The sequence below is a fragment of the Podarcis erhardii genome, assembly GCF_964252035.2.
Source record: "Podarcis erhardii genome assembly, chromosome: 3".
Lineage (NCBI taxonomy): Eukaryota > Metazoa > Chordata > Lepidosauria > Squamata > Lacertidae > Podarcis > Podarcis erhardii.
Window position 1 is genome coordinate 15,579,195 of NC_138507.1, and position 13,571 is coordinate 15,592,765.

The following is a 13,571-nucleotide window of genomic DNA, read 5'->3' on the forward strand; positions in this document are numbered from 1 at the left end:
CTTTTTCATAAACACTACTTTCCCCAAGTTGTAAAGAACGTCATCCAGCCAGTTCTCTCTTTCACAGAAAGTTGGGAACAATTAGGGTAAAATGCAACTCTAACATGTAAGCCCTACTAAGACCTACCTGACCAACTCGTCCAGGGTGCTTCAAGGCTAAGCCTCCACTGGACACTGCAGCAGCGACATTTCCTTCCTGGTCAACAACAACTGCTCCAACGGTATCCAGTGTTCCTGAGTCATTCTCCTATGGGACAGGGAAACAAAGACACTGAAAACATACAGACTTGACAGTATTTTGATGCCTCCATAGACGAAGACATGACTGGTTCACAGAGCCCGCAACACAGCATGGGACCATTTATATCTCTTCACTCAGCTTGGATCCATTCCATATCCATTCATTAAAATCATACACCAAGGTAATTACTATGTAGGTCTTCTATCCAAGGTATAAAAATATACAAGGGAGCGGACTTTTTCAGCAGTGGCATCAGAGTTAGGGAATAGCTGCCTTTACATTCCTGCCCAATCGTCAAAGTCTTTGGGGGAGTCACTGGTAGTGACAACCCATAGCTTAGATGCAGACATTCAGCCTCTTCCCTATCGCACATCCAGTACCTACTGAAGACTGCTTTTTTTTATTTCAGCCAGCATATTAATCATAGAAATGTAAAAATATAGAATCATAGAGCTGTAGAGTTGAAAGCATCATCTAGTCCAACACTCTGGAATGCAGGAGTTTCAACGAAAGCATTCATGACAGATGGACTGTCACAAAGTTCTTCCTGATATTTAGTCAGCATCTCTTTTTTACCTCTATTGTATTTGTGGAGTTCGGTGTACATGTCTTAGAGACAACTAATTAAGAAGTATATAAATTGTTGAAATAAACAAATAAAATAAGGAGGTTCACCTGGGGCTATCATTGCTATTATTTTTCTTTACCTAGGCCATTAACAGATTTTACTAATTTAAAATGAGAAAAATCTGTCATTTTATTGTTCTTTTATATTTATTTTGTGCACCATACTTTAAATATGAATGGTAGTGTAAAATGTGTAAAAAAATAAAGCAAATATCCAAGAATGTTGTCTGTACTCAGGGGCTAAAGGAAACTTATCCATTAAAGTTATTTCCCTTTACTTGTCAACCAGACTTCCTGCCTGATCTTCCCACTGAAAGACAATGCCAAGTTCCCCATTCAAATTAATGCAGAGAGAAGAGCAAGGTATACCTCCCTCACTGCTGAATAATGTTAGAGGTGGAAAGTCTGTGGTTCTCCAGATGTTGTCTGGCTACAGCTGTCATCAGCCCCAGCCAGCATGGTCAATGGTCAAGGATGATGAGAGTCCAGCAACCTCCTGAGGACCAAAGGTTCCTCATCCTTGTGTTAACAAGTCAAGCAGGCAATTCCCTGGACTTGGTAGGCTTTAAGTTCAGTAGAACAAAAATAATCCAAAAGGGCTCACCACAGTTCTTCCTTTGATCTGAATGACATTAATGCCAAGTGAGAATAAAAAACAGTAAAACTAAGCTGTTCTATTTTGCCAGAGGGAGGCTCAAACTGGTTTTTAAAAGTTAGAAGGTTTATTACGAAAACATTTGAGAACCATTAACTGAGATTAAAGCTCTTGTAGCTTGTGGGCATAATGACATTCCATTCAAAAGAATACACCCATTGCCAATTAATTAACCCTAATCACCCACAAGCTCTGTCTTCACAATCAATAGCAAAAAGTCAGGATCACACACTCGCTCACCTACACTGCACTGAAAGCATGGAGAGAGGTTTCTCCTTTTAGAATTCTTTAATCACACAGACTTGCATAATTTTCAGAATGTGCCCAAAGCAGTAATTGTTACTAAACGTTATTCAGCCTCCCTATTAAAGTTAATGAGGCTAATGGAGGAGTCTTTAGATCAACTCTACAGATGGCTAATCTAGTGTATGCCAAAACAGAGCAAAAGACACACTCTTGAACATCAAACTTACCTCTCTCACCCACAGGAAGTAGTAGTAGTAGTAGTAGTAGTAATAATAATAATAATAATAATAATAATAATAATGGGTTAGATAACAAGGTGCCTAGCAAGAGTGGAAAGGGGCCTGGATTTCAGTGGCAACTCCATTTGCCAATGCCTGCACTGGTCCCAACGTTTGCCCCAACTCTCAGGAGCTGCTTTTTTGGGGGGGGAGGCACAGAGAGGAGGGCTAAGAAAGTCCTATTACACAAACAGAATTTTGTTAACAGTTGTTAAGATGTGGGTTAAACCACAGAACCTAGGGCTTGCCGATCAGAAGGTCGGCGGTTCGAATCCCTGTGACAGGGTGAGCTCCCGTTGCTTGGTCCCTGCTCCTGCCAACCTAGCAGTTTGAAAGCACTTCCAAGTGCAAGTAGATAAATAGGTACCGCTCCTGTGGGAAGGTAAACGCTTCCGTGCGCTAGAAGCGGCTTAGTCATGCTAGCCACATGACCCGGAAGCTGTACGCTGGCTCCCTCGGCCAATAAAGTGAGATGAGCGCCACAACCCCAGAGTCGGCCACGACTGGACCTAATGGTCAGGGGTGCCTTTACCTTTAAGATAATATAACGTTTCCATTTTAATATTACAAAGATAGGAAATGCAACACAACTTTCTAATTTTATTATTAAGTGATTGATTTTGTATACCACCCTTCTTCACCTGAAGATCCGTGGGGACTTCACAACAGAAAATCAAGCTACAGTAATCAAGCAATACAATCTTACCTTCACCCTTAAAAGTCAAATAAAAGAGGCAGATTTAAAAGGCAAACTACCATGCCTCCCCTCATCAGCTATTTCACATGCATGACCACCTCTCTCTCATTCTTATCATGTGAACAAAGCATACAAAATACTGTGGCTTGAATTCTGAGTTCTCATGAGCTGAATACCACTTATGGGACACTTCCAGTGAAGTAGGCGGGGGGAGGGGCAGGAGACTTTCACTGATTTGTCATTCCCTCTGCAGCTTACCCACCCACTCCCCACCCCGGAAACCTGCTCTGGAGGGTAGGGGGACCCAATGGAACAGGAAGGAAGGTGGCATACTTGACTACAAAGAGAAATATCCTTTCCTTCCCCAACTGGCAGCCTCTACCGGATTACAGTTCCTTCTGTGAACAGATGGAGTCATTCCATTTGCAGAAGAGTAACTGTGGATCAAATCCTGCATCAGTGTCATAAGACTGGGGGAGAGGAAGGGGGAATTCCATCGGTTAAAGAAATCCCAAATATTTAAGAAGACAATGTAAGTCTAACACAATAATTAAACAATTCATTTTTTAAAAAAATGAACTGTTCAATCTGTTAACAAAAGACATTTGGAATCCAGCTACTTATTTATTCAATTATCTAAATCACAGCTTGCGTTAGAGTACGTACACTACTATGGAGTTCACAAGGCAATTTTAAAACCTGGCTTCAATTTCTAAATTATAACTGGAACATAATTATCTCACTATGTAAAAATGAATTTATGTACACTCAAAATTATTAAGCACTAAAGAAGCTATAGTACAATGCAACAGAAGTTATTTCATGCTCTGCTAGAAACTGGTCCCATCTGCATGTAATGGTAAGCCAAGACTCACCCAGAAAATTTCAAGTGGTCAGTGGGGACGGGGACAGGGGTTTGGAACTGCTGCCTTAAAGTATTGTCAAAAGACCCTCCAAATCTCAAATAGCAGGTTGGTAAGTCCATGTACTGGCATATGTAAGCATTGACTTGGCCTTTAATATATAAATTGTACTGAAATCCCTCTTTCCTTAGTTTTATGTTTTCAAGGCTCCTAATCTTTTTGGATATAAAACGTAAGCAATACTCCAAAGACATGAATTTTTACATATGCTACTGTAACTTGAATCGTTTTTTGTTTTGTTTGCTTTTGTTTCTCCAGAACAGAGCAAGAAGTTCTACAGTACACCTCATTTTTCCTTTTTAATTACTGACAGCAAAACTGCATTCAAAATATAGTTGGCAGCAGGTAAAAACTACAGTGCTGAAATGACCACTTAGTAAAGAAAAAAACCCAGCTATGATTTTTCTATAGAGGACCATTCTGGGCCAGGTCAATGCTGGGTAAATGTCCAGACATGTTTACCTACCTGGTATTACAAATTTCATCCCCTTCCAGATCCACAGAAAATGCTTTAAAGTGAGAAATGTTCACCAAAATCTTAAACTGGAGAAAATTTTTTCAACAGATATTTATCTTTTCATGTTTGCATTTGTCATGCACATTCTGAAAAAGTGAAAATGAATAGTAAAATATATAAACAAATCATAATGATAAGGCACACTTATTTGTTCTGCAAACAATAGTAGATTCCTTTGATAGTTCTGTTTTCATATTTCCCTAAGACGAGGGGGGAAATTACTTATGACATATCCGCTATGAGTACAAGTGGTTTATCCTTTGTACACAGGTTATGTTCACACAGAGATACACCATAAAGCTGCTCCCAAAGGCCATGGAACTCTCCAGAGCAGCCTTCAATGAGCCAGAAGGGGAAATTGCTGGAAGGACAAATCAACACAAGCAAGCATGCCTGCATGCATACACACCTCTGTTTCCATTAAAATATAATGATAAATAATACTGCAACATTGTGTTGACTATCAATTCACAATAGCAACAAGAGCTCCCAGAAACTTCATTCCTTGACACTGTAGTGATTTAAGGGTGACCAATAGCTTTCTGAACAGATACCAACCTTTTCACTTGATTGTCTTCTTTTCTTCAACTGAAAAAGATCGGTTTCCACCTTTTCCGCCAATTCCAGTTTCCTCTTGTTCCTCTTAAAAGCTGCTAAACTAAGTCCTATAAAATATTTAATGGCATTTTAATTACTTATGAATTAAACCAAGGACACCTTCTTCAAACACTACACTTTGGTACTGGCAACAATAGCCCCTACTCAGATCTATGTACAGATTATATTTCATCCTGTCCACTGAATAAGCATGGATTTATGAATATCAAAAACACAAATTACTCAAAACTTGGCCTAGCTGGCATGTCGCACTAAACCACAGCTTATTTAAAATTAAGGTTTAAAGCAAATGAGCAGCGTGCACACTGCTCTGAAATCCCTGTTTTGCTCTTCCCTCTGCTAATCATTTGCTGCAACAGGGAAACCTAGAGACTAGCTTCATGTTATCTGCAAAAAACAGTGTTTTTAGTTTGCTTCTTGGCTTCTCAATCATGGTTTGTCTAGGGAAAACAAATCACAAGTGCTGGTTCCCACATAACCCAAAGCCAGTCCAATTCCTCCCCAGTGTGAACAAAGGTTAGCAGGGGGAGCAGTGAAACAGGAACTGTGGAACAGCATGAACTAGCGTGCTGTTCACATTAAAGCACAGTGCAAAATGTGTAAACTAGGTCATTGATGAAATGCAGATAAAAGCATTCACTAATTTTATTCTCAAGGAGCCCAAGCTTGCTATCTGCCATGCTGCTGGCTTCCTGCATAAGGCCAGAGTAGCTAGGTGTCGAGTACCTCAGCTTGTCTACTGGGTTCAACCTCACTATAAACTTACCCAAAGTAAACCACTTCCTCTATTGGAGGTATTGAGCAGCATGGCTCTCCTTAAAATGTAATCAACTTGAAAATTTGTGTTGAACATAATTGTTCTTTATTTCTCTACCTTATAAATAAAAATGCAATACAGGCAACTCCCCGTTTGCACAGGTGCTGCATTCCGGGTCATTTCGTGCTTGCGTGAATTTGGAAACCCATTGAAAAAACCTGCAAGCACCCCATTCTACTCTCACTCTGACCCACACCCGTTCTGCACTTTTAGTGACATTTCAGTGAAATTTTTATGATACTTCCGGGTCACTTCCAGGGGCAGCACTGTGAGCATGTGCATGACCGTGCGCATATCGTTTCCGCCTAAAACGGGAGTTGCCTGTATAAAAAGAATGCTAGCCAATATAGAGGGCAAGGGTCTGCAAAACTGCTCTGCTTTGCACAGAGGATTCACAGAGAAAAATCTCAAGAGGATTCAAGCAGTCACTCCTACATTTATGTATCTAGCTTACTTATTTCATTTCTATATCCCCACCTTTATTTCATAATGGAACTCACAGAAACATACAGGTCTCCCATCAAGATACTGACCAGGCCCCTGCCTTGCTAGCTTCATCATATGCCTTCAGAACATGCACTGGGATCATGGCTGTGGCCTTGCATTAAAAGGAAAGGTTGCCACCTTTCAAACTCTTCTAATCATCTTCATTGGTTGGGTAACCAAAATAGTGCCCTCCAGGTGCTATAGGATTACAACTCGCATCATCCCTGACCATTGGGATTGATGGGAGGTAGTCAACAGCTGGAGGGTACTGCATTGGCCATCTATGGCATTTTGACCTTTTATCTCAACACAAACTCAACTTTATTCTAACAAAAGTGGGGGTCAGCAATCATGGTTACACTGTCTAAAGATGATTAAAAGACTCTTAGACAGAATTCCCCCTCACAGGGAATTTAAACATTATGTAAATGAATACACACTTGTTTATTTTAAATTATTTTTTACCCTGCCTTCCTTGTAGATAATCAAAGCAACGTACAGCCTATCAACATTTGCAACAGCATTAATAAAATCTACATGCATGAAACAGTGAAAACTTCAAAGGATGCTGAGGATATTTCTCCCCATGAGCAATGGGATGTCACTCTATCTTCAAAGGAATGCTTTTCTTGATAATAGACCTGTTTGAAGTTAGGTGTTGACTGGCTGCTTTGTGGACACACACTGCTTGTGATGACATCTGCCAAGATCGGGAGGGCAATCCTTTTGCTCTCTACGAAGGGCAGGGTGCCTATCAATTCTCTATTAGTATGTCACCCTAATCTATGGCACTTAATGTTTATGTGAAAGAAACACTCTAAGACTGAACACTCTTTTTGTGTTTCCTTTGATAAGCTTGAAACTCTTAGCTCCTCTAAAGAAATCTCTTTGGTTCAATTGTTCTTTGTCTCCAAATGGTTCAGATCTGTCAGATTCATCACTTGATAGCTGGTATCTGCTGCAGATCACGTAACACAGGACAGAAGTAGAAGGTGGAAAAGCTTACCTACATACAGTAAGGAAAGTGCATGTACGCTCATGTGAGCTGTATCCTGACCTTTGTGGATAGTCAGGAATCAGCTACCTGTCTGGATACCTGTGGAGGAAGAATGGCAACTACCAGCAGAAGACCCTGAAGTGTAAGCTGGCTGGCCTGTGTGTCAATCACAGATATTATAAATTCTTCCCATGAGTGGTCTGAAGAAATAAAGCACAGGGAGTCACAGAGTATATCTGTGCATTTAAAACAATTATATTTGTTTTAAATAATCCAAATATTTTTCGGAACCAGATGAGCAAAATTTATTGATGCACAATGATGGTCACTGGTTTGTTCCAATTACTTATTTTATATCTAAAAATCACTTTGCTTCTACTTGTTTGAACTTAAAAAAAAAGACTTATCTTCAATTAATGTATCAATGGAAACTAACCCACACTTTTTTTTAAGAGGAAGATTTTTTGGCCACCTGTTGGAGACATAATCTTTATGCAAGTTTGGTGAAATTACCCTCTCAAATTCCAATTGGTCAAAAATTTATTATTAAGTCAATCTCTCTCCCCCCCCCACCCTCAGCCATGTACAGTGGTACCTCGGGTTAAGTACTTAATTTGTTCTGGAGGTCTGTTCTTAACCTGAAATTGTTCTTAACCTGAAGCACCACTTTAGCTAATGGGGCCTCCTGCTGCCGCTGCACGATTTCTGTATTTATCCTGAAGCAAAGTTCTTAACCCAAGGTAATATTTCTGGGTTAGTGGAGTCTGTAACCTGAAGCGCATGTAACCAGAGGTACCACTGTATTCAGTTTAATTATACTCTAAATTTTCAGAAACATTATTCAGATTCATTCTATTTGCAGTGAACTGAAATTAAGCAGCATAGGCTTCACTAGATATCCAACAATTTCACAGGCAATCACCATGTCTATTTCACCACCAGCATTAAAGCAACAATATTGTCTGGAATCACCAAAACAAATTTAGAAACATGCTATAAGCCCTAGAAATAGTTTTAAGTGCAATCACAGCAACAACAAAATAATATGTTCCTAATCCTCAGAAAAGCAATCTGACTCTGGCCAATCATACAGCACCCTCTAGCAGTCATTTAATGGAGTGTACCGAAAATGCACTGAAGTGGCTGAAGTGGTACTGCAGCTTCCCTTCTAAAGCTGGCTGGGGGTAAAATGATTGGCAAAAGAAAGATTAAAAAGAAAAATTACTAGAGAGTCAGCGAGAGTAAGCTTGTTTAGCAAAGCTATTAGGTCAGCAGCTTATAAACTGCGTAACCAAGGAGAGGCAGAGATGAAAATAATTAAGAGTAAGTATCTGAAAGTGAGACTGACAGTATACTGAAGTTGCTGAAGCTTTTCAAATGCTACACCACCAGTTACACTATTTAAAACCTCCTTAGCTCCAGAGATGATATTTTGGCTGTTATGCAGATAAAAATCTAGTGTGACTACGATTCTTTAATTTGAACAGTATCCAAGTGTTTAGCGGCCTAGATCCCACTGATTTGATTGTTTTCTTGATTGTGTGCCTTAAGTTTCTCAGAAGAAGAATTCCTAGGAACAGTTTACTCACTTGTTGCCATGACACCTGGAGGGCAGGCAGGTATCCCGTGATCCACTGCCCATCTGAAAGCTCCTTCGCCAACTAAAAAACTAGCAGTGAGGAAAACAAAAGGGGTGGGGAAGACAAACTTTGACTAGGGATGTACTTCAGGTAAGGTTAGCTGCAGCTTAATTACAAGGTTTCTGTTTATCATGTCAGGAAACTTCACAAACGTAATTCAATTTACAGGTTCAAATTAAGTGAATAACCCCATACATGATTACTCAGAACTCTGCCCCTCTAACCTCACTGAGGCTTACTCTCTAATAATACAGCCTTCCCCAGGCTGGTGTCTTCCTGCTGATGCCAAACCCTCATCACCAGCACCTAGCCAGCATAGCCAGGGGTCAAGAATGATGGGAGTTAATAGTCCAACAACATCTGGAGAAAACCAGGCTGGGGAAAGCTAGTCTAATGTTTTTGGTTACAGCCTAATCCACCTCTTCAAGTTAAGAGGCGCTGGTCTTTAGCCTTTATTTCTGGAACGTTTAAAACGAGGTGGAAAATAGGAATTAAGAGTAAAAAAATGAACACAGAATTATTATGAGAACTTCTGTTGTAACAACAGGCATAACACAGTCCTAAGTAATGAAACAATGAGAAGTTCCACCCCCCCGTACACACACATTCAGATCAGTTGCTCGCTATAAGTTACTGAACTTCTTATTTTTGTAAAATGAAACAGCAACAGTTGTCCTCCTGTTTGTTGTTGACTGCACAAGGCTCCAAAGATGGGTGTTGTGATTCTTGTTCGCATGACTAGCAACAACGAATAGGTAGCCAAGTATTTAGGCCAGCTACTATTGCAACTTGGTTAATCATTGGTTATTAACACAGCACACAAAAATGTATATTGTTTATCTTAAAACCTGCCACATACCAATTACCCTGGAAAAGCCCAGATTTTTGTATTCTGAGGAAAAGTAAAAACCATTTCATAATACCCCCTGCATCATTTTGCCACACGGTTGTTGCCTCCTCAAGAGAGAAAAACCCAACTATTTCAAGCCCTCTGTGAAGAGGAGTATGACTGAACGTGATCCCTGTAGAAAACAGCATTGGGATATGACATTGTTTTATCCCTAAGGGTCAGGGGCTTTAAGCACTTTAGGGTCTATACTCTATCATGTCCTGTCTACTAAGCTGAAGAGACCTTCCCCTTTGTCAGCATTCTATATAGACTGTTGAAAAACTTATTTCAACCTGATTTCTCTGGCAAGATTTTTCACCTATTTTTACATTTATAGGTGTATGATATAGCATGCAAGCTAATCAGCTTGAACAGGATATTCAGACCATAGTTTGGCTATTATTATTAAAAAATTATAATAACTTCCTTATTCTTCCACACTTGAAAATTATTACAATTGTAGCAAATGTGAATAATTATAGTTCACCTTCAAATCTATACAAAAATTAAATCAATGTGAAACCATTTTCTCCTCAACAAAAATGAGAGCATATGCTGAAAGTTTAAAACTCTGGAAGCAAAAGGAGAGCACAAATGTAACATTTCACAACAACAAGCTATGTTTAGCTTTGAGGTCTGATTTATTGGATTTTTAATATTTTGAACCCGAAACATCAGAAATAAAGGCTTAGCAGTGTAAATATCTGCATAAACAACCACAGAGGAAGAAGTTCAGACTTAGAACAGAATATTAAAGATAAAAGGCAAAGTTATGCTATTTACAGCTGCAATAAGCGTGCAAGATGTTCCAAGATCAACAACAAAGCCAGTCCTCATCTTAAAAGCACGCTATTACTGATGCACACTAAAAAGCATCAGCCTTTGTTTAATAAGAGTAACTTTCAAATATTGTATGCATTACTGCCCCAAATAAGAAACAAACAGAACAAAGTAATTACCAAGGTGGAATTCTGCCAGCAGACAGCTTTCCTTTCTGCCCTTCACACAACAATCTATTTGCCACGGAAACAGGATTTTTGATTCCTAGGAACAGGAAGAAAAGTCATTTAAGGAAATGGTCATGCAGTACTCCAGAGAGTTTTAATTACCTTGGATTTAAACCAATTAACAAGTTATTCAGGGGGGGGGGGAGTTCATTTATTCCTTGGCTTTGCAATTAACATCTCAAAAATAAGCCTTATTTTAGCACCCCAAACCCCAGAGATGTCAAATTAAAAACAGAACAGAGACTGGATAGATGAAGGCAAAAACCTTAAACTAATAACACAGAAAGGGTGAAAACAAAACATGGCTAATAGCCATCAAACAATTATTTTGCACAATGCCTAAAACGATACAGTGCTTGCTCTTCGTCACATGCAATCCTATCCATGTAATAGGATCTGAAGTAACATCATGCACCATGTTTATAGTGTATTAGGACTCCAAATACATACTCAAATATCTTTTTGAATCTAAACATTCCGTCTTCTAGAGCTTGCTCAACATACCACTGAGAGCGCCAACTGCTCCAAAATTGAGTGATTTTCCATCCATGATACTGGCATCACATTCTATTTCACCCAAAAGGTTTAGGTTAGACCCCATTCCTGCATTAGTAAAGGGTGAATCCTGTAAAGAAATGTAAAGAAAGAATGCATGAAGGCAAACTATCCATAATTATGCATATTATCAAAGGAGTTAAATGATGAGTACTGGGGCCAACTGGCCTCCCAGCACATGCTGTTCATCCCATCAGCTGAAACTCAAGTTTCCTTACAGGAGAGAAGCCAATGAAGGGTGCAGAGTGAAGAGGAAGATGAAAAGGAATGGCAGGTAGAGAAAAAAAGCAACTCTGCTTTCTGCCTTAAAGAGGGCTAGGATGGGAAGTATTTGAGACACTTTCTGCAACAACTGAATTATGAGACCGGAGAAAAAATTTCAATGGATTCCAAACATGAAAACTGGCAGAGCACACGAAGAGTGTGAACTGCGGGGGGGGGGGGGAGACCCTGGTAACAAATGCTAATATTGCATCATTATTTTAGTGTCAGACTTCATTCAATATACTGGATATAGCTCTAACACATAAACATGCATCCCTGCATTATCCACCAGAGATTTCGTCTCTCTCTCCAGGCAACAGTATGCCAAATATAACCTAAATAAATATGGGAAACAAAATGTGTTTGTACCTGTGCCTGCAGAGAAAGAGAAAGACAAAGATAAACATGTATAGGCAACTCCGTTAACATGCACTGTGACCCAGAACGCAACCCCCGTGCAAACGGGGAGTTGCCTGTGTACCGTTTACCATAGATAAAAAGAATTTGATTGCTCAAGCTAAAAATGAAGATAAAGACAACTGCTTCTCAGTATAGCAAGAATAAGTCTTGTTCAGGCAGTTTCATTTAGACTTTTATGAATAAACTTAAGCTTTACAGATATGCACGGAAAGTAATAGGGAACCTCATGCACTGTGCAAATATGTGCTCAAAGCTGCATGACATGTGAAGCATGTTAGAAAAGAGGCTCCAAAGTAAACTGTCTATATATAGTTGGTGCAACCAGAAAACCAAGGATGTGGCCAGAAATTAGCCAAATCTGTGCATACTGTCCAGCATCCTAACTGTTGCATTTGTAGTGGGGGCTTCTCAGCCACTACTTTTCCAGTAGGAGGAGGTAGTTGGGGGTTAATAAAGCTGCCACAAGGAAATTTGCAATTATGGACATTTTGCATCATGGTGAAGAGATATGGCCACCAGATATGAATTGCCTAGAAGAATTTGAATAAGGGTCAGTAAGGTACACAGCTGAACGCAGGGCTGTGTGAAACATTTGGGGACTTGCAAGCTGGATGATAAAGTTATGCGCTTAATACCCCTAAAATAAAGGATAAAGTGGTTTCTCCCAACTCCGCAAATTTGCCACCCTATTATTTTCTTTCTTAACTAGCCATTTTATTATCACATTTACACATCTCATAAAGGCAGTGTGGCTTAAGAAACAAGTCTGTCAAACTACTCATATGGAAGAAATTCTCATTTCCCCAAAACTACAAAGTAAGTAACATCTTTGAAGTGTGGAAATAAAGAGTATTTGTCATCATAACCCTTACGTAGGCCAACAGGAATCAGATAATCCACAGCTATGATTAAAGTACTTTGGGTTAGATCCAGAGCAAGTTAGTCGAACTCTGTCCCTATTGAAATCAGTTGGACTTCTCTTAGCCATGCCTAACTTTTCACACATATTTCAGTGGAACCTTATTGCAACAAACTTACTGGTATCCCTTTTACTAGAAAATAAACCATATAACACAGAACAGTTAGAGGATGTTAATTATTCCAGCTACAAACATTCAGTTCCATAAAAGACCAAACAAAGCCTTGAAAACAATGCCATTTTTAAAATGAGGCCATTAATCTGCCCAAGTTGAACTGTCATTTCTCCTCCTCCTTCCATCCTAGCCTCCAAATTAGGGAGTAACATTTAAGGACACAACTGATTTCATTTCTTAAAAAAACACACCACACAACAACTTTGCATTCCCTAAGCAGTATTCAAAACACACACAATCCTCCCAAACAGAATGATCATGGGTTTGTTCTGGTGAATAAGCAAGATCAATCCATCACAATGAGAGAATAAAGATTAAAAACATCAGCCAAAGCATTTGTCAACCAAGTCTTCAGAGCTTAAGGCATAGCTTATCACACTGAGAATGAGAATTAAGTCATCACTGACTTATTTCCATAACAACTGCAGTTGATAATTCTAATCATATAGTGTCAAAATAAATTTCTCGTCACATGTACTATCACTTACATTTCTTCAATATTTTCCATCCAATATTTATTTGCAAATATACTGGCAGTTTCATAACTGTGCTCAGTGCTGTAACACCTCAAGAAGTTTCTGAATTCTGAGATTCCAGCAC

General features: G+C 39.3%; 1 protein-coding gene across 5 annotated transcripts in view; it reads right to left on the reverse strand.

Annotated features, from left to right (window-relative positions):
• Positions 1 to 13,571, reverse strand: part of TASP1 (taspase 1) — a 62,857-nt gene that overhangs the window by 28,975 nt on the left and 20,311 nt on the right. For all 5 annotated transcript variants that reach the window (XM_081857273.1, XM_081857272.1, XM_081857274.1 and 2 more), the window contains 5 exons: positions 11,143 to 11,263; positions 10,591 to 10,675; positions 8,692 to 8,771; positions 4,743 to 4,849; positions 128 to 247 (listed from right to left, as the gene is read on the reverse strand). In XM_081857273.1, coding sequence (XP_081713399.1) covers positions 128 to 247; positions 4,743 to 4,849; positions 8,692 to 8,771; positions 10,591 to 10,675; positions 11,143 to 11,263 — 513 coding nt within the window. The remainder of the gene's footprint in view (positions 1 to 127; positions 248 to 4,742; positions 4,850 to 8,691; positions 8,772 to 10,590; positions 10,676 to 11,142; positions 11,264 to 13,571) is intronic.